This window comes from Leuciscus leuciscus (assembly GCF_965113295.1).
Source record: "Leuciscus leuciscus genome assembly, chromosome: 2".
Taxonomy (NCBI): Eukaryota; Metazoa; Chordata; class Actinopteri; order Cypriniformes; family Leuciscidae; genus Leuciscus; species Leuciscus leuciscus.
Window position 1 is genome coordinate 25,077,642 of NC_138726.1, and position 23,222 is coordinate 25,100,863.

The 23,222-nt window shown below is 37.1% G+C and overlaps 1 protein-coding gene across 2 annotated transcripts in view; it reads right to left on the bottom strand.

Annotated features, from left to right (window-relative positions):
- The window catches only part of col4a6 (collagen, type IV, alpha 6), a 102,451-nt gene that overhangs the window by 41,679 nt on the left and 37,550 nt on the right, over positions 1-23,222 (bottom strand). For both annotated transcript variants that reach the window (XM_082162529.1, XM_082162530.1), the window contains exon 4: positions 7,500-7,577. In XM_082162529.1, coding sequence (XP_082018655.1) covers positions 7,500-7,577 — 78 coding nt within the window. The remainder of the gene's footprint in view (positions 1-7,499; positions 7,578-23,222) is intronic.

Here is a 23,222-nt window from a genome sequence, read left to right on the forward strand (position 1 = left end):
GAATCTCTCTCTTTTTTATATATACAGTATATATCATTTTGGGAATGTTACATTTGGGAATATTATGGAAATGTTACATTTGAATGTTCCCCGAAAATTCTGAAACAAGTAGTAACATTTAACGTACCATGAACCATGTATAAATAATGTTTTTGCTAACATTTTGAGAACATTATTAAAGACCAGATAACTCTTAATGATCATTTTATTAACGTCACTGGAAGAATGTTTATTCATAACTTTGAGAGAGCCTTGCCAGAATGTTAACCAAAGTTCTGAGACCGCTCCCTGGGTTTCATTCACTAAGCAACGATTTTAAGAACAAATCACCATTCACCGAACATTTCGTAATAAAATAAAGGAACAACTAAAACCACACGTACGCAAAAAGCACTTACTCTGTATGGCCTTATAATCATATTAAGAAGTTATATTTCATCCTAACACGACTATAATTATATTGAAGTATGTTTCATTAATTGTATTATATAATCCATATAAAAAAAATATATAATAAAATGACTAAATAATACAATTTAATCTTAAATACATTCCTTCATCTATAGTTAAAGAGTAAGAAAAGCTGCATTATATAATCAGAATAACGCAGATATACGTGTCTGTATAGCTGGCTAATGAGAGCTCTGTAATCTGGATCTGTATAAAAGGTGTTTATTGTGAGAACTGGTGAGAATGGCACACTTGGCATTGCTCGGGGATTTGGCGAGAAATTTATGTGCTTATGAACGTGTTGTGAATTAGGCAGATCTTTTTTGTGAGAAAAAGACTAATGTAGTGTGTAATGCAAGAAAAATTAATTTCATATTGTGCATTACATTACATACTCACTATTCACCACCACTGTATTCAGACAACGTGTCTTTTTATAAATCTAACTGAGAGTAAATCAAGGCCGGGGATGTTCTAAGAGTGGACGGACTGAGTAAGGATGGCTAAAGTGGTCACACATGCTCTGCACACATGAAAGCCAGTGTTGCTTTTCTTTGGCTGCCTTTAACTCAACCATTATGTCAGCATCCTACAACCTCTGACCTGTCTGGAAGCGGATGTTATTGGTGCAAATGAGACCAGTATGGGCGCCTGTTTTTGTTGGGTGGCTGACCAAAGAAGAACGCTCTAAGATGGCTCATCATGGCTGATGTTTGTCTTTCAGGAGGGTTCTGAGACAGCTGGAAACAGATGCTTGAGGAATGGCCTCATGCAGGCAGGTGTATTCCTTTGACGTATTTGTCTGAGAACTGTGGAGGTAACACTTTGTATTAAGCCTCACTGATTCTTGAGACATGAGACAAGACATGCCCAATTGCAATTAGTTTTTAAAACAGCAACATTTCCACTTAATCAGGAATGATCACTAGAATGTTCTAAACAACAATGTACAATTTCATTTGATTTTCTTTTTTTTTAAATCAAATTTATGACACTACATTTCCCCTCACTACCACGTGTCCACAGATCGCAACTCAATACTTCATACAGAATAATATACACACAACCATTCAAAAGTTTGGCAGTTGTAAGATTGTTTCTTTTTTAAAAGAATGCATTAAATTGATCAAAAGTGACAGAAAAGACGTGTTCACTGTTACAAAAAAAAATCTATTTCAAATAAATGCTGTTCTTTGAACGTTCTATTCATCAAAGAATCCTGAATCTTTTTTTACCATGATTTCCACAAAAGCACAACTGTTTTCAACATTGATAATAATAAGAAATGTTTCTTGAGCAGCAAATCAGCATATTATAATGATTTCTGAAGGATCATGTGACACTTAAGACTGAGTAATGATGCTGAAAATTCAGCTTTGACATCACAGGAATAAATTAAATTATTTAAATAATATAAAAATATATTAAAACAAAACAGTTCATTTAAATTGTAATACCATTTTACAAAATTTGATCAAATAAATGCAAACTTTTAAAAAGTTTATTTATATAATTTACAGTCCCATTCAACCATTTATATCATATGCACAGTATAAACTGTGCATATATATATATATATATATATAACCATGTAGTGGCTTAGAAAACAAAACTAAACTAAACAAAACATTTAATACATGTGACATGATATATGGTTACATGCAGCAATGTGCTACACTGGTTAGCTTTTTCTTATGGTTCTTTCACATACCTTTCCGCTAGGTTTGCATAGGGTTTCACCTTGCAGGTATGGCAGTTTCTATGTATTCAATTTCAGATTCTTTGCAAAAAACATAAAGAATAAGTCCTAATGTATGTGTATTTAAGGCAAGTCAAGTAAAGGCTGTGCTATTTCTTTGTCCCTCAATCCCTTCAACTCTGAATGCTATATCTTATTGATGATTTAAACTAAAGCTTAACATTATTTTGCACGTTTTTCCCCTTAATGTTGGTGCAAATAAATATATGGTTAACTGGTAAACTTTCCCTTTCTCTCTGTGTTTTTATTTTATCCTCCTCTGAAGCAGACATTCCCAGTACGGCTGACTGCACTTTTCAGAGCTCACTCACTTTCCATCGCATCACATTGGCTCCTGTTTGTTTTGGGGGCCAGAGCTCTATTGGTGGTGGTGAAGTCAGGCTCAAAGATGGTTAAACCACTCTGGCCATGTCTTTTGTGTCAATGGATTACTGGAATCAAAGGTAATGGCAGCTAAACAACCACATCTATTTTTTTTCTGCCCTGGACACTGACTGCAGCTCAATTCAAACTTGACACTGTGCCCACTTTGAGTCAGGGTTGGGTGCATTGAGTTGCAAGGGTTCGGACACAGACAGAGCAAGGCCTGGGTCACGAGGTCTCTGTCACGGGTAGACTGATGTTAAACAACGTGTGTTGCCCTGAGTGTATGCTAAATGATGACTCAAGGTAAGAACAAAGAAAGCTATGAGTCTGTTCTTCCAATAACTACAGTATCTTCCTCCACACTTGACACTGAAATTAAACTAGCATACTTAAGCGAGTTGAAACATCCTGTTCTTTCTTTTATGGTTATTTTTTTGCTACTCATGCCTGTGGACAACCCTGCATCACTTATATGCAAATAAATCATGTTGTATGCACATGTCAATGTTTATGTCAGGAAAGGATGTGGCAACTTTTGCCTTTGTTTATCCTCTTGCTTGTTTAATTACAGTTTGCGGTTCCAAACAGCAAAACAACCACTGATTTTAAATATAATGTCTTATCGCTGTCATGTAATAGCACATGGAAAACATGCAGGTGGCAATGACTGGCATGTGTGAGCTCATGCTCATAAAATACATCTCTCATCTTGTAGGTGTGAATGCAACACAAATAACAATAAACCTGACCTTGAGAGCAGTTCTGTCTTGCATGCCACATATTGGCATACTTCAGGGAAGATAGAACGGATGCGGTATGAACCGCAAGCATTCTCTGTGTGTGCATGTTAGTCTGTGTGTCTTTGTGTGGCAACTGTTTACTCTGAACTCTCAACAGAATAAAAAACTGTTAAAGGTGCACTACAGCAGTGGTTCCCAATTCCAGTCCTCGTGACCCACTGCTCTGCACATTTTGTAGGTCTCTCTTATCTGACACACTCAGGTCAGTTCATGGAGTCTCTCCTAATGAGCTGATGATCTGGTTCAGGTGTGTTAAATAAGGGAGACATACAAAATGTGCAGAGCAGTGGGTCACGAGGACTGGAATTGGGAACCACTGCACTACAGCACCTTTTTTTGTTTTTTGGATTGGTACTGTATATATGACCATTTTGGCAAATATGACCACTTTTTTACTGTCACCTGCATTACGCAACAGCTCATGTGAGTTTATCTGTGATGATACAGCTGAATTTACAGCATCATTACTCCAGTCGTCAGTGTCACATGATCCTTCAGAAGTTATTATAATATGCTGATTTGCCGCTCAATAAATATTTCTTATTTTTATCAATGTTATTATTATCAACAGCTGTGCTGTTGTACTTTTGTAGAAACTGTGATGCATTTTTCAGGATCCTTGATGAACAGAAAGTTTAAAAGAACAGCATTTATTTGACACAAATGTTTTCTAACAATGTAAAGTCGTAACAATCTTTTCACTAATCAATGTAATGCTTCCTTGCTGAATAAAAGAATTAGATTATAAAAAAAAAAAAAAAATTCTTACCCCAAACTTTGAATAATAGTGTATTTTCCTCAGCATTAATTTCTATTTCTAGCATCCAATGAAATGTCATTGTCTTTCTAGAAATTTTTGCAACCAAATTGTCTAATTTTGCATCCATTTTTCCTGCCAGTGCAACCAAAATGAAAGGGGAACGAAACTGAGCTACTCATTTGTGCTTCACTGACCGTTTATCAGTTCGGATCAGTTTATCAAAGGAAAGCCATTGAATTTACCACAGAATTGATAACATTGCTGCGAGATCTAATGGGAAGCATTCAAATTTAGTGAAGAGTTTTCTGTTATAAACCACATATCAGATCAAGCAGCACTGACGTGGAAACCAGGAGAAACAAGAAGGCTTTCAGTCCAAAATCAGCTACATTTACCACAGATTGAATGTATTAACACTAACTGTAACCATGGTATTGTGGTACCACAATAAGTACTTCACACATTGTTTTCCAGCACTTCAAACTCTAATATTATCATATTTAAATGTTATTTTTAATGTGATGACCAAAGCATTATTTGTTCATCCTTGAAATATTGTCCCCATTTATAAAAATAAAAGTTTCAAGATGTAGAAAAACCCACACTTGTTTTAAAACAAAAAATACATAAAATTACCATTGTAATCAGTAGGTGGCTGCAAAGGAGTGCTTATTGGCTAATTAGAGCATCTATTAAATGCATCTCAACTCGAGCTCAGTGCTTTATTGTCAGCTCCCCCAGTGCTACCAAATCAGGGGCTGGCACCACTTTCTGTAGAACTAGTGGCTCGGGTGCTGCTGCCCTCAAATGTTAGCCTGGAGCCCTGTTACAGTATGTGAAATTCATAATGAATGCATTTGAAAGACCTTGCAGTAAATATATCAGTAAAATCAGCTATCAGTCATGGCACACTGACTGGATGTGAGGGAGCAAAACTGAACAGTGGCTTGGATCAACTCCAAAGTCATACCGTTCTGGAGACACGTCGTCTTCTTGGCAAACACTCATCTCCCTCACTCCTGAACACTGGAGATCTCTGTGATTGGCAACCTTAAGTGGCTTTGAAATCTATATCTACGGGGTACAAATATTTTCATTCCTGATCTTGATTCTAGCATTGTAAAGACTTGTACTTTGCCAAAAACTTATCTTGCACTGTGTAACTTCTTGCCAGCATGTCTCTAAGGTGGGAATAATTCATCTAGATTCTAAATGAATTATGTTCCTTATTTCTTTTTTTTTAGCATTAATAGTGAAAATGACAATGCATTCAATTCTGATTTGTTTCTTCAAGTCAAACATTTAAACCCTACTGCCCACAAAATGATTTTGCAAACACTAAAATGTGATGTGTTTGTTCAGTCAGTGTGATATCTGGTTTAAGCATTAGTTGCTATAGCAATAATGTAGGTGTTAGCAAAATGCCAAGTGACTTTCTTCAAAAACAAATGAGAGTGACAAGCTATGAGTATGAAAAGAGCAGTGAAACTACTACTAACACAGCGATAAAGTGAACAGAAGTCATTCATTTCACATGAATGATGTGATGTGGATGTGTCCAGCGATCCAACTAAGTTGAAAAGTTTAACTTTAAACTTATTTCTTGTCAAAATTTTATTTCTAACTGCAACACATCTAATTTATGATCAGATTGTTTACATGCTGTTACCAACAGTATAGTGACTTTGTGACTTTCATAATTATGTGTGAACAAGGCATCTGAGGGTCCATTTACATGACACAGTTTTTAACTAAAAACGTTAAAAAAATTATGCATTTTGGCCGCTCATTTACACTGAAAACACAAATTTTTTAAAACATGTTTCAAGTTTTTGAAAATGATACCGTTATTGCATATTACGTGTTTAGTCAATAGGCACGTAATGTTTCTTTACAGTGACATCGCCAACTATTGGCCTGGCATGCATAATACAGCATCTTTAGTCATTTTAGTTGATTCTTGTGAACGGGGATTGTTTTGAAAATATCTGTACATGAAAAATGTAAAAGGAGTTTTTTTTTTTTTTTTTTGCACATTGTTGTCGAGTAAACGTACCCTTAGACTGTCTGTTATCAGTTAGTTTTGGACGAAAAAACTCTTGACTGTTTGACTGGCTCTATGTTTGCTCTTGAACTCTGTTTCCTCTTGAACTCTGTGTAAATGAGATTGCAATAATAATCAAACAGAATAATGTTTGCAATTCGTGAATAAAAAAGAAAGAAAGATAAAGATATGAATGTCTTAGACCCAGGTTTTCAACTCTGTCCCTGAGGGTACGTTTACACGACAACGATATGCTTAAAACAGAGAAGTTTTTCCTTTCAGTTTTCCGTGTACAGACGACACCATTGTCAAAATCCCCATTCACACGGATCCGCAAAAACGACAAAAAACCCTGTATTCTGCTGCCAGGCCATTAGATGACGATGAAACATTATAGACTATACACATAATATGCATGTGCATGACGGAATTGTCTTCAGAGATTCGCGTTTTTGTTGTTTACATGGAGACTTTTCAAAACTTTGCGTTTTCAGGCACCCAAAACGCATAAAAAGTTTTACGTTTTAGTTGAAAACGTTTTCGTATAAACAGCCCCTCAAGGTCTTCTTTCCTGCAGAGCTTTGCTCCAACCCTAATCAAACACACCTGAACAAACTAATCAAGGTCTTCAGGATTACTAGAAAATTATAGGGAGATGAGTTTGATCAAGGGTAGCACTAAAGCTAAAAGGACAGTGGACCTCGAAGGCCAAAGATTAAAACCACTTGTCTAAGGGGCCGTTCACGCAGAATGCGTCTTTTTGTCTCAGATATGGTTTAAAAAATGCGCAGCGCCGAATCCGAGGGTCTTGAGACGTGCTTTTGAGATGTGGTGCAATAACAGAAATACTTGCCAACTTGCTACTATAAACAAAAGCTCACAACGCTTGCCCCGCCTCCAGGGTCTTTTGATTAGTCCACTGTTTTGGATCTGACATTGATAAGCACTGTGCGTGTAAAAATAAAAATTCGTATAACTTGACACGGCGTCTTAAAAACACGGCACTCGTGCGAGGCGCTGCAAAAGGCGTAAACGCACCGGTTTACACGTATACATAGAAAAACAATGGAAAATAGCGCATTGGAATGGAAAAACACGTTCTGTGTAATCTAAGAGATATGTTTTTCAGTTAATGTTCATTCATGTGGCTGCCTGACACGTGAGAGATCTGTTTGTGTGCGTATGAGTGACATTGCACGTGCAGGTGTTTGCAGCTCTGAAGGTAAATTTGCAGTTAGCAGTGATGTTAGATGTATTGAATGGGGTCAGGAGAGCGGTATGAACAGTCTCAACATTAGCAAACAGTTTCTCATCACTCACCCTGCTACCCTTTAAGGGCAAACACGGACACGCTCCACTGCAGTCCCGGCCCGCACACGGCTCCTGCAGATCTGACCCCTGCACACAAACAAAGATAGAGGGACAAGATTAAATCCTGCACTACTGTCAGAGTCATACGTCAATTAAATACCATTGAAACGGCACACTTTCATCTGGCAGACAACTAAGTTAAAAAGAATCAATATCATTAACATTCTCTTTTCAAAACTGCAATGGAATTATTTAAGCACCTATTACTTTTCATTATGTGTGTGAATGTGTGTAACACAGCAATAAGTTGTAGAATAGTTTGTGGAAGAGACTGTTACACTAGGATTGATCTGTTTGTTTCCCTGCAGGGTAGTGAAGATCACCTGGACAGCAGAAAGTGGTACAGTATGTGATCCCACAGAGGAACAAAAGACAAATCCCTCTCTGGATTTTAGCCTCTGGTACAGAATACCAAAACATCGACATCACAAAAAAAAAAAAAAGGAACACTCCCCGTCTTATATACCCTAGAGGCTATAGTGTTCATACTGGCCAAGACGATTAGTTACCCTATACATTCTAACCACTAAACCGAACCCCTATAGAGCGCTCACACACACACAAACACACAAAGATACATATGAGCTCTATTGTCCCCTCATCTCATGCTGAGATCACATTCCAAAGTGTGCTTGTCCCACCCTTCCCAATCATTTATCTCTTTTCAGTGCTGGTTTTTTTTTCTCTGAAAAAACATTTTATACATTTTTTTATAATAATTCACACACAGTTTTTAAACAGACTCTTAACATTTAAAATGTATGCAACTGTTCAAATGTTTAGGGCTGGTAAAAACTATTATGGTAAAAACTATTATATAAACTAAGTCTCTTACACTGACCAAGGCTGCATTTATTTGATAAAAAATGCATTAATATTGTGAAATATTGTTACAATTTAAAATAACATATCTATTTGAATATATATTTAAAATGTAATTTATTCCTGTAATGGCAATGCCATATTTTCAGAAGCCATTACCCTAAAAGAACAGCTTTTATTTGAGATAGAAATCTTTTGTTTTAGATTGCTTTAGATCAATTTAATGCATCCTAGCTGATAAAAAAAAAAAAAAAAAAAAATCGATATCATTGCACACAAAGCATTTATATTTACACTTAGTATTATGTTAGTATTACTATCCAGTGTACTGGCTTGCTGGTCTGTAGTAATGGCTCAGGATTATGATTTTTGCTCATGTTTTCATCTGCCACAAGAGAAAAGCATTATATGCATACATAAATGTCAGGATCTACGTAACAACATGCTCTTTCTTAACCTGTAGGACAAGCTCTGTGAAATCCAATCTCCTTCATTGAGCAGACATGTGAATAATGTGATTAATGAAAGCGGCACATACATATAAGGGTCCTTTAAGCGGCATGCCCCTGCTGGAGTTCAAAGGTCATTGGATAGCATTTCACTTTGATTAAAGGATGAAAAGGTGCAGACAAGAGGGGATAAGGGCCCCATGAGGTTTTGGACAGTGGGTACTTGGCCAAAGGGTCAGGGGTGTTCGGACAGCCATCTAGAAAAAAACCTCAAAGGTCTTAAACTGATAACCAAGACCTTATTTACCAATCACAAAGGATATGTGTGTGTACAGCGTCAGTCTGTGTGAGTGTAGCTGATGTAAGGCCCCCTGTGGAACCTGTCTCCACTCAGAACGTCACATGACTCCACAAAGCCTGCAACTTTTCCAACTTGTGACTGTATTTTTCTACGACAGAGAGGTTTTGGCTTAGGCAAATAATTGAGGGATATAAAGAGAGTGAAAGCGAGGGTAAGAGAATTAGTACGGATATAAAAATAAAACCTGGGATACAAGACAGGGAACCAGTAAAAAGTAGGTTAGAAAGCTGGGACTGCCCTGTACAGGCCTCAGCTCCCTTCTAGTGATCTCTTGTCTACCACTAATTGTTCTGACAGAAACAGGCCAGAAACTCTACAAAGGGATTCACATAGAATTAGAGACTGACAGAGAGAGAAAAATAATATATCGCGCAAATCCTGACTATCCGAATCCTGACTGTTGAAAAAGCCAAACACACAAAAAAATCTTATAAACCAAACAATGAAAGACTTTGTAAAGACTGTACAAAACATGAGAGCCACATAAAAGCCAAAAACACACAACAATTAGTTTAACATTAACAATTAGTTATTGTTTTACAAATTCCACAGAGACAATCTCCTCTAACTGGAGAAGTATCATTATTATAACCTCAAAGTCTGGTATACAGACCGTTAAATCAAATGACACAAAAGCAAGCGATCTGTGCAGTTTTATGGGTCTTAAGTGGCACATATATGGCACACAGTTAAGTGCCATTCAATTATTCTGAACTAGCTGGCAGATTAAAGGGGACAGCAGGTGGCAACACAGAAAGGACAGAGGATAATCCAACACCCCTCTCTCTGTCCCTACGGAAATCAGCCACCTTTGTCACCCTCTTTTCAGGTTGCTTAACCCACCTGGTGGAGAAGTGAAAACATAAGCCATATATGTGCATTTAGGTCCCTCTCTTGTAAGTTAAGCAAACCTTCGCTACAAGGAGCAACAAGCCCCTCTCAATAGCACACCTTGACATTCCTCTGCAGCTTGTTCAGTGGATTTGAATCGAGCTATTTGGAGCAGGACAAAGAGTGCAACTTAAGGAGAAATCTTTGAGCACACATTTCCAGACGCACACACATACACACACTCACCCTGAAGGCAAAAGGACAGGATCCATTTACACACTTTTCACAAGAAACCAATGGTGGTCTTGCCTTCCTCCTAACTGTTTTCCTCCAAAGCAACCTTTGAAAACCTGACACACCTGAGTCAAACTTTTATGATTTCAATTGATTAGAATTTTTTTTTTGTTAAACCATTACAATGGAATCTGGAAAAATTAAAACAGAAAGCAGAATTTGGAATAAAATTCTGAAAAAACTTATTTCATAGGGTCCTAACTTTTAATAGTTTCTATAGTTTTCCTTTATTTAATAATCTATCATTTAACCATTAAATCATAGTCCCGAAAAAAAGAAAGAATCCAGAACAACAACAACAACAACAAAAAAAAAACATTATATAGGGCCCTAAAAAGCATCTTGACTGTCTCTGGCTTGTGAAATTGGGACTACTATGGTTGATGTTTGGTCATCCTTGGGTAACAACTTCATGCACAAAGACCTCAAAAGATTAAGATTTACCGGCATATGCATACATGTACACTTAGCCAGAGGCCACACACAGATCCTCAGAGAGAGGTTAACCTCCCGTTTCCCCTCACGCTTTAGTGATGTTTGCTCACATTCCCTCTATCGTCTGCTGTCATCAATCTATCCACCCATATCAGAGCATGACAGAACAGAAAACAAGACCCAAAAACACGCTAAAAAAAAGGGAAAGGATGAAAGTGGGACGTTTATCCTGCTCTCCCGTGAATGATGAGCTCCTCTGACAGCACGGACAATAGAACAAACAAAAAACAGTGGGACATGAAGTTGATGTACAAATGCTTCACCATCTGCCCTCACCTGCCTTTACAAAAATACTATTTCCATTTTTTTCCTGTTACACTTACAAATTCCAATGCGTTGATTTTTTTTTTTCTCCCTATAGTAATATTCAAGATACATCTTCAATCTTCAATTTCATTAAGTCATTTAAGGGTGTGCACAAAAGTGATTTTACCAGGGTTAACAGGTGATTTTAAACACCACAGAAGTGGGTTTATCTAATCAGATAACCAGAAATATGTTTTATAATGAAAAACATTGAATTCTCTTGATTATTTTTCTTCTACATTAAAATAGCATTTATTCTTTTGATATACAGTATATGAGTAATTTTTTAAGTTTTAAATTCCACTCTTTCAATAATATAATATAATATAATATAATATAATATAATATAATATAATATAATATAATATAATATAATACTTTTATTTAGCAAAGGTGACCAAAAGTGACAGTAAAGACTAACATTGTTACAAAAAAATGTTGTTTCAACAAACGCTGTTCTTTTGATCTTTCTATTCATCAAAGAATCGCGAAAAAAAAAATTTAATCACGGTTTCTACAAAAATATTAAGCAGCATAACAGCTTTAACACTGAAAATAATAATAAATGTTTCTTGAGCACGAAATCAGCAAATTAGAATGATTTCTGAAGCATCATGTGACACTTTTGAGTAATGGCTGCTGAAAAAATAGCTATGTCATCACAGGAATAAATTGCATGAGAGAGACTTCTGAAATTCTTGTGGACCCCAAACTTTTGAACAGTAGTGCATATGTAATGAAAAGCATTAAGGTAAATGATATAGATTGATTCATAATAATAAATAAATGTAATAAAGAAGTACAAATTACAAACTGCAACAGGTCAGGAATTCACACAAACCAGGAATGCAGTAAAACAAAAGGAGTGATCCAGGTTTATATTTATGTGGTAGCAGATGAGGTGCTTGAGAAAGAGTGTGTAAACTGGAACTTTGTTTGGTATTGTGGACATTTTAAACATACAGTTTTTGTACAAACATCTAATCAACTTCTTAAAAAGACCAGATTCACATCAATAAAATATTAAACTGCAAATGTCAACATCATGTCGTCCTAACATCCGATAGGAAATGTCTCGCTTACAAAGTTTTGCAATTACCCAGATGAACATCAAGACAGTGTATAGACATCCTGGAATGCATAAGCTTTTGAGTTCCTTTATTTTATCCTTCACCTTTTATCTTTGTTTCCACAGTTTTCAAACAGACCCCCCACAAAATGGTTTCCAAACAGGCTGCGCTCCTACACTCCTTTATTGGGGTCTGCTGGTCATATGTGTCCATTCTCACAGCTGTGTTTAAACTCTCAGTACTTCACAGTTTACCACAGGCCAAACAACCCCATGTTCCTTTACTAACAAACTGCATATGCATTTGGTTTTAATGGTCTCCTAAAACCCCGGGCCCCCCACTGACCTACACATGTCTGATATCATACAAGTACAACAAAAATCTGAACGCACACAATATGCTTCCAACTAAAACCTACTCATAATTGCTTGTCTATGCTTGTCAATGGCTTCCTGACACCTGGAAAATATGATTAAATATGGGGGAGAACTCACTATATAACTCTCTACATATATATATCATTGTATAATTAGGCTGGTTTCAGGTAAAAAAATTTAAATAAAATATATATCCAAATAAATTAATTAAAATATATCACTAATAAACTACAACTGTTACAAATAAATCGTAAAATAGCACGTTTGCTGCAGTAGTACTTAAAACATCACATCTCCATCATTTAAGAAGAAGTTATTTTCACATACTGTTCATCACACGTCACATGTATCAGTTAATCCATTTTATTATTAACTGAGGTTGTAGTAGATATTAATACCGAGACACAGAGGCAGGCATATTACAAAACATGGCTCTCATTATTAGAGAGATTACTGTGTCATCAACCGAGTCGTTTTGGATATTTGAAACTAACAAAGCTGCCCACAGGCACATTACATCATACACTGAAGGCATGCAGGATTGGGGAGAAGCTCTACACCCTACTCTGGCAAAGCCCCAGCACCTGCCTACCTCAGGACACTGCTTCAACAGGTCTCCCAGAGACTGTGTGTGAGGATCTCACGGGGCTTCAACAAACACAAATATATGAATCCTCTGATCCAACAGTAATAAATCAACAGTGGGAAAGGTAGCTGAGCATGCACTCCGTCAGTAAAGAGTGAATTCTTCCCCGCTGATCCCAGAATAGATCCTTCTCACACCTTCATGCTCCTGCCAGAATGACGACTACATCAAGATCAGGCTGAGGTTTCTCCTCACTCACTGCTGACAGTGTTTAGCATGAATGAAGTCGTCTCGTCATTCCTGACTGCCCTTTAAAAGCCTATTTTACAGCCAGCAAGACACAACAGAGTCAATGCAACATGTAGTCTATCATTATTGTGATCTATGACTTGGGTTGTTTTAAAAAGTTACTTTCATCAATGCTACTATTTGTTTTTATTTGAACGCTAGTGCTTCTAGTGAGAGTCAATCTGAGAGCACATATCAGAGAGCCAGTGTGAACATTACCCACTTATGTGCAATCACACTGATGAAAGGTGAGGCATAGACCATGTACCTCTGGGCTGTAATTTCCAAAGCTACAGTAAGTGCTGGGATGCTAATAACGCTGTTTGGATTCAGCAGAGAATTCCACAGAGGAAGGGGGGATTAGAAATGGTTAAAGGGATAGTTCACTTTGAAATTAAATTTTGGTATGTTTTAGCTTACCTCAAGGGCATCCAAGATGTAGGTGTCTTTTTTTCCGCAGTAGTTTCAATTTTGATATTTTTAGGTCAAACCGTTCTTGTCTGTCAGTCATATAATGCAGGTCTATGGTCACAGTCTCAAAGAGCATGCACAGAGTCCAAATTAAAACAATTCCCCATCGTCCAAATTAAACAATTCCCCATCGTAAGTACACATTGATGGCCTAAGACACGAAACGAGCGGTTTGTGTGAGAAAACGAACAGTATTTATATCGTTTTTACCTCTTGAACACAGCCACGTCCAAGTGATCTGAGAGCGCGGGCGGGTATAGATATATACACTAGATGTCGCATTGGCTACGGTTTCGCAGTAGCCATTGCGACATCTAGTGTATATATCTATACCCGCCTGCGCTCTCAGATCATTTGGACGCAGCTGTGTTCAAGAGGTAAAAACGATATATACGATATATACGATATAAAGTCTTTACTGTCACTATTAATCCATTTAATGCATCCTTGCTGAATTAAAAGTATTAATTTCTTTAAAACAAATATTGCTGATCCTAAACTTGTCATTGTAGTGTACGTGAATCAAATGATTAATGAATATTCTTTTTTTAAATATAATACTCAAAGACATGGATTTAAAAAATAAATAAAAAATGTTTTAACCAAGCTCATCAAAATGCATTTAGGAATTGTCACAAAATAATATATGCAATACTGCCTGAAAAACTGCATTAAAAATATGTATGGTATAAGGCAGCATTATTTCAAATGCTGCCTCCATAGGCAGGTCACTTTGTTTTACAAACAGAGCAAGTATCTCTGTTCTCCTCTTTCGGTGCATCTACATTCTGCCAGCTCTGCTATTTATAGAAAAAAGGATGTCCCACAATGGTGGGATCTTTTTTTGGCAGCATTACCAGGAAGGATCACCTGAACGGTCAGGCTGAGTTAATGAATGAGGGAGAAACGCATTTCTAAGACTGCACGTCAGTGTCCGCGTACACTCTATACTGTACATGTGTGACTGTAGTCTAAGACCACTTGTCTGTCTGTGTGTGTGAGTGTTTGTGTGCTGCAAACCTTGAATTCCTCATCTACTAGTTAATGCAAACATAGAGCTGGCATAATAGGGAAACACACACACACACCAACACCCTCCATCCCGGTTCTTAGTTGTCATGTCTGGGCTGATTAATCTGTGCTGGAGAGCTTTGAACTCCCTATGAGTCACAGAGCTCCAATTGGCTCACATTGATTTAGGCAATACAGTGAGTGAGCGATACCAGACATCAGTGGATTTCACATACAAGCACATTCATATATTTTGATGTACTCTGAGTGTGTCTATGCATGTTTGAATTGGTCATTCTTGCCTTCGCCTGTTGGGGGTGGTATAGAGCACGTTACAAAAAAAAAATAAAAAAAAATAGGAGAAAGGTCTTTATGCGTTCACAAATACAGGAGAAATTCCAGCCTCTGACACTCATACATTTACTTTGTAAGTCTATGGTATGTCATTTGTTTATACAGCTAATTATAGATACAGCTAATTATACTAACTACAAACTAACCATAACCTAAAATAAAACTTTTACTCATACAACCTTACAATAAGGTTAATATAAAAATACAACCTTTCATTATTAGTTCATGTTAGCTTAGGTTCATTAAATAATATTAACAGATACAACTTGATTTTTAATAATGTATTAGTAAATGTTGAAACTAACATTAACTAAGATTAATTAATGCTTTAGAAGTATTTTTCACTGTTTGTCCATTAACTAATGTAGTTAACTATATTGTTAACAATCGGATCCTTATTGTAAACCTTTTTATATATATATATATATATATATATACATATATATATATACATATATATATATACATTTTTTTTTTTTAATCTTACAAACTCACTTGAATATAGTCTCCTAAGTCTAGAAATCCCACACAGAGGAAAGGTGACAGAAGATGCAACTACCTTGACAGGAGGTGCTAAACAAGCAGGTCTAATTTTCATTAACCTTACTAGGTCTTCAAAAAGAGAAAGATAGGTGAAAAGAAAGAAAAAATCTCCCTCCCTTCCCCCGTGTCCCTCTGTCTCCTTCAAAACAATGACCCCTTTCTCAGATTCCTGCAGTGAGGCCACGATCTGGTTAAAATATCTCCCTGTCGGACATGTCCTTTGTTAGGACACCAACTTCTTTTTTCTTTTTTTGTCATGGGCAGGGTGAAAGGCTGACAACAGACTTACCTACACACCATTAAGCCAGCCCGCCTTTGAAGGCAGCAAGTAAAAGACGCCCAAGGCTGTGAATAGAGAGGGGCGGGGTGCTGAAGAAAGGAGAGAAAGGAGTGAAGGAGGACGGCGAGAAAAAAAAAAGGATAAGGAAGAAAAATAGTCCAACAGAAGACCAAAGCAGTTTCTGACGTTCACCTTCCTCTATTTTTTTCCTTTACAAAAATGTTTAAGTTAAAAAAACATTCATTCAGAAGAACCAAGGCCAAGCAAATATGATTAAAAAAATGTAAAAAGAGGTGAAGAAAGGATTACAGAGAAAGGATTCCTGCATGTTTTCCAGCCGGGATACATAACTAATCCTACTACACAAGGAGAGTGAGAAAGAGTGGAAATGTAAAAACAAGGAAAAGAGAAAATTCATAACTCACTGCAACACACAAAAGACAAGATAAGATTGAGTGTGGCCTGAGGGGGACAAACAAAAGCTTGAAAAGCACAGATGAAAGCTATTCTGTGATTCTTTCATATGTTACTCTTTTCTTGTTTTTCTTCTTTGTCCCACTGCAGACTGGTGGTTGTTTTAGAAATGCTTTAGCACCACTCTAATCACTTTGACTGTGTGTGTACGGTCACATATCTGTGCGGCTTGCCTGAGAACAGCACAATTCATATCGTGCTGATATACACCTGACCAGATGTGTCAGTCTGTCAGAAGTCAGAGGTCAGGAATCAAAGCCTCTTGTAAACAGGGTTAAAGAAGGAGAGATGGATGAAGGGATTCAGGAAGTGAACCAGGTGGTACCAGGGGTTGTGCAGGTACTGTACTCGATGCATTCTGCTTTATATTAAAGATCTTCTCACTGTTGTTTGGAATACCATCTGGAAGGACTACAGGAAGAACATATAATTACTGACATTAATGCTCAAATGTGCCACACTGGTATTTACCAAGAGCAATGGCCAGAAGAACAGAACAAAAGCATTCTGTTACTATCGAGGAAAGATGTATGAATGTTACATCTGTTTCCATTAAGAGAGGCAGAGGAGGAGCCAACGTCTGAACAAGTTTCAGTGACCTGTACTAGGGCTGGGCGATAAAACGATAACGATATGCATCGCGATAGACACGTAATCAATAATTGTTAAGTGTTCATTGTGATTTTAGACTTATGTTTACATTTGAATTATTTGAGTGTTTTCCATGGTTGTGTTGACATTTCTGGCTTTATAACTGAGGGGATTAAGTTCAAATAAAGAAGGTCATGTTTAAAATAAAAAATGTTTAAATGTAATATATTTGTCTCCTGGTCCTTATTTTAAATAGGTCATAAAAAATATCAATAATTATCAATATCGACTGATATGAAACACTTATATCGTGATACAGTTTTCAGTCATATCGCCCAGCCCTAACCTGTACTAACCACTTCACCTCAGATAATTCCTTAGAGAAAAACATCAACAGGTGCCTTTATCATGACCCAAGAAACAGCATGCACATTTAAAACCCTTTCTAATCTGTTCAAATGGCATTTAAGAAAAAATAATAAGGGGAGTGGGCGAAAAGAGGGATGTCAGATGGATACGACCAGACATGTTGGTCGCTGGTTTTCAGCTGGCAGCCACTGATTGTTATCTCTTAATCTAATGTCAGGATGATTGGCAATGAATAGTGCTTGTTGGCTGCCACACATCATGGCTTCTCCTAACACTGTTTGGGTGCGGGGTGGGGGTTTAGCTGTGAGACACCCAATGTCAGAGGGGTTTTTTTTATAACAAGACCAAGCAGGAGCTGAATGAAGATGCACAATTGAGTGAATCATCACCTGCCCCATCCTCCCAATCAAGACACACACAAATACAGCCACAGCTTTAAACCACAAGCACATGGCTTTAGGCCAGAACTGGGCCTGATGCTATGGACCACTAGCACATCGGATCATACAGCAAGTGACCAGACTACACAGAATGCAAACGCTTTACAAATCAAATATATATGATATCTTAGATATAAGATATCTGTATATAAGCTAGAATATATATTATTAGAAGTAAACTGTAAAAAAAATATTTTCATGATTTCTTATCACAACTTTTAATCTTTTGTCAAGTCAACTTAGATAATTAATATGGTTCAGATAACATAACTAATCTCTTTGTTGTATTAACTCAATTATTAATTTTTTTTGCACTCAAAATTTTAAGGCAACCAGGTAACTTAGTTTTTTAAGTTAAACCAACAATATTTTTTTTCAGTGTAGGTATATTGACATTATATCATTTGAAAAATGAAAAATACAGTTATAAGTTATATAAAATATACAGGCACAAATATGCCATATCAAAATACCGTTAAAATTTGTCACCATATATTAACGTGGAATTTCTCGCAACTAAAGCTGAATTCCTTTTTTTTTCTTTTTTATTTAACAGGACTTTTTTTTCAGTGCAGAGAATGCATAAATGTACATATGTGCAGAATAAATGTATCAGTGTTAATGCCGGCATATTTAAATACAGATTTTAGGTTGTATTAATACTATATTAATTACTTCCAAGTAATCTGACCATGCATTTCTTGCTCTGTGGACAGTCACGTGCTTGAAAATCTTAAGCATTTAGCAAAAGGTACAAATGAAGTACCCTTAAAAGAAAACAAAAAGTACAAAAAGATGCTATATTGGTTGGCATATTTTACTTTCCAAGGTGTCAGTGTAAGTCACCTTTTCACTCTCATTCCTGCCCTCCGGTCTTGGCTGCCCCGCCAGGCAGTTAGGATGGAGAGATAAAGCGAAGGAGGTAAAGTTTGCCTACAGCTGTGCAATGCTGGGCAACAGCTGCATAGATTGCTGCAATGGTCGCAACTGACAAGAATTCCTGGAATTATTTTCAAGGGAAAAAGGGAAAGGTTGAAGGTCACTGTTTCTCAGTGGAGGAAACTGAGTGCTGTCATCCCAAGTTGTCAATCAAAAACCTCTGTGGATTTTATGTCAATAACCTTTACACCTATTTTTACTATTCCCACGTTACACACCTGCACTTGGCCCTTGATGTGCTTACTCTATATATTTGGCTCCATTATTCCCACACAAATAACGTTTCCAAAATAATTGTTATTATTACCACCCCCACCGTCCAGCCCCTTTTTTGTCAGTGCTTATTTTTCACCACATACTTTGCTAATTATCTTTCCTGTTATCTCAAAGAAGAGATAAGCAAAACAACAGGAACCAATATTTTGCAAATTACATTTACCCCAGCACACTTTGAAGTGAGTTTAGAGTATAAAACATTGATATGATCCATCTGATAAGGTGCAGGCAATTAAAGTGAGGTGGGTAAAGAGGTGCATTGATAGGTGTTGGTAAGAGGTGTTAGATACATTAGCTGGGTAAATTTGCCCAGCCTGCAGGTATTTGATTCACGAAGAAGATAAGTTCAATTAGATCGCCATCCTGGAGGGTAAAGGAGGGTAGATTGTTTGAGAGAGAGAGAGAGAGAGAGAGAGAGAGAGAGAGAGAGAGAGAGAGTCTCAGTCGAGGAGATTAAAGGTCCACAATGGTAATATGTCTGATGACAAGATGACAAAGACAGAAGAGACAAAACATCGGATAGATAGACAAGAAAGACATTGATCTGAAATTCCACAATCTCTTCATACACAGAAAGCTTTGTTTAAGACAGACGCTGAGGTGAAAACTCCATGGGAATTCCATGCATTTAAGCTAGAAAGCGTGGTCAACCTGGCCTCCTTGGAGGTCAATGTGACATCACTTTGATGTTTCCTTAATATCTAGCGACAGGACAAATCAAAGATTTTGAGTGTCGCTGATGGTGGGCTCCCAATACTCCTTCCAGTTTTACAGGTCAACAAATTGAAATTAAATAGGGTAAAAAAGTAAGACATTTTTGGTTTTAAACTAAAGTGCTTCATAATGTTTTTGAACTTCCAAATGAGATTTGATTTCACTTTTTTAAATGTGCACTATGTAACTTTTGGCCCTCTAGCTCTTAAAAAACAAACTTGTATGCATTTTGCAGAATAACATTGTTTTGGTTCTGCTTCGGTTATGCGTGACTGTGCGGATGTATATGGTTATCTTACTGCTCATAAAAACATTCACTACTTGGCTTAAGAGATATAGAGATTAGATGGAAAGGATCTCAAGCTGACTAGCTGAGGATGTTACTGTAGCTATACTCATTAATAGAAATGGTACTTCCTTGAAAACAATTTCCAGCACAACACTACAACAACCATAGTGAAATGACCCTTCACAATAGATAGCTAATGCTTTACAATGTTGAGTAATAAAAAACTCCATCTCCACGCAGATACACAAAATTTCAAATCCCTCAGCCCTCGCAATCTCGTTCATCGACCATACACGTGTCAAAATAGCCGGAGCAACTTTTCTTTATTACGGATATGACGAGACACGCACAGCCGAGTGTTGTGTGTGAGCAGTTTCATCCCCTCAGATCTAAAATAAGAAATACCTAGTGAATCAGTGTAAGACAAAACACCTTTTGGAAGGATTATTTAAATTGTGTTAATTTTGACCAACAAAAGTTACATAGTGCACCTTTAAGTATTTAAGTCACTAGATGACAACATGTTAAGGTAATACATAAAACATTGGGGGTTCAACTTTCTTTCTTCTATGGAACACAAAAGAGGATATTTTGAAAAATATGTGTGTCAATGGTCATCAAAATTCCAACATTCTTCAAAATATCTTCTTTTGTGTTCTGCAAAAGAAAGTCATACAGGTTTGGAACAACATGAGGGTGAGTAAATAATGGCAATATTTTTGGGTGACCTGTCCCTTTTAAAGTGATTTAAAATGACTTAAACCATGATATAAGGCTGTACCGCCCACCAATAGCACCCTTTCAGTATGAGACTAAACACTCCCATCTACAAACACAGACATAGACAGAAACGTACTACCCCCAATTGTCAAGAAAAAGACATAAATATGGAGTCAGAGACAAAGTAGAGGGAAAGAATGCAGGAGTTTTAAATAAGGCCTCCTTTTTAGCAATGGAGGTTCACTGGGATGCTAAGCTCGTAAAACCAGAGTGATTTGTGATTGGCTTTATTTGGCTCCTCTTCAGGCAGATATTCAATTATTGCCTGTCTTTCTCCTTTGTCAAAAAGGTCACGACACATCAGTGTTCTTTATATGAGCTGTAAATCAAGCAAAATCTTTCTTCTAGTGTAAACAACAGATAAGATAGATCTGAGAGCAACAAGAGCAAAGGGAGAGGGAAGTTTAAAGTGTGAGTTCCTCTGGTAGCTGGATGCTGAAGTCCAGTTGGTGGTGTGGACAGTGAAAGGGAACGAGGGTGTTGATAGTCCCACAGCAGGAGCTGAGTGGAGCTCATGAGACAAAGTGAGACCTCCCACACCCCTTTCTGTGGGGTCCTTTACAATGATAATTGGAAGCCTTCCGTGGCCACAGAAAAACATTACAGTTATCCCCGCCACAGCAAGCCCACCCAGGGGTCAGAGATAGAGAACCACTACATAGTACAGCCTGCTGTGATTTTATCCTACATCCTGGACAGATATGAAGGATGCCAGTCCTAGAAACACAAAAAACAGCCATTTCTTTACCACCTCCTTTTTTACACACCCACTCCATTTGAACATGTAAAGCAGCCCTTTTGAAGCTCGGCAATTTCAGATCTATTGTTCCATTAGATCTACTGAAGCAGGAAAAGTCTTCTCACATTCATGCATGTAGACCAGAAGAATAAGATGGCAGCATCCTAACTGAAATGGAACTTATCGGGGCAGATTCACAGATATCTTCTGAAGAAAAAAGTTAAGAAATCTCTTAAGATAAATTCTAAGAAGTCTGAAAGAATGTTCCTATGTGTAATTCCTTAAAAAAATTCTTTTTTGTATCTCTCCTTGCAGCTAAATTGCATTTAAAGACACTTAAAAATGGGTATTTACAACATGGTATAGTAAATAAATGATATGTGAGGTATTTTGAGCTGGAACTTCACAGGCACATTCAGGAGAAACACAGTTCCTGATTAGTTTTCGATTCACTGAAAGCAATGACTTATGCTTCAGTTTGCAGTATAATGTTGCTCAAATAACTTTAAAACCGTCTTCACATTACAAGTGACAACTTAAAATGCTCCAGGCTTGTAGCTCACTGGGTTTTTGTACAGAGGTACAGTATTTCATGTTAAAGACTTAAGAATCTTTCACTGATTTGGATATGCATAACAAAGTCTTCCTGAACTATATCCAGTCTATATGTCTATATGTCATTCAAAAACAATTGTTATACAGATCAGTCCTAGGTGTGTATTAGCATCTTCATTCCTAATACACACTATCAACAGACACTTAATCTGAGTGTTGATCTTTTATGACTATTTATGATTATTTCCTGCTTGGGTAAAATAAATATTTAAAAAAATGGACTGCACAATAAAATAAGCAATAATTCATGAAAGATCTTATAAGTAAGAGTTACAATCAAATGTCAAAAAAATGAATCTAATGAATGTTAGCAGTGCAAATTGAATAAAATATCCATCTCTAGTTACAAGATATCAACATCTATTCATTTGGCGGACATCTCTATCCAAAGCGATAAAGTATACATTTTATCAAATCATGCAATCCCTGAGAATTAAAACCCAGCATGCTCAAATGTTTAAGCTACAGGAAGGTAATATGAACCTTTGAGCACAGCTTTAAACCAGCATTCATATGCCAACAGTTTAACCTACATGCCTACAGTTGCCTACAGTTTAACCTTTGCGAGCTCAGCAAGGACGGTGAAGCAGCAGCAGGGTCAAGCTCCACTGAATATCATCAAATGCAGCATGTGGATCCAGGGTTCCCAGGGGCTGCAGAGGTTAACGTCAGGCCATTAGGTGCAGTTACCCTCTGGGCTTGATGATGCATCCCTTAAATGCTGTAAAGGTCATGAACGCACAGGTCTGACTAGGGTGAAGTGTGTGAAAGAGCTTACTTTCCCTGTCTGGTTGAGTGCATGTACACTGGATTTTGGAGAGGCCTGTTGATCCCAGAAGCTTACGGGATTAGCTATAAAAGTGCTAAAGGTTCTTCATGTGAAGAGAAAGCGCAGTAACAGTCAACTA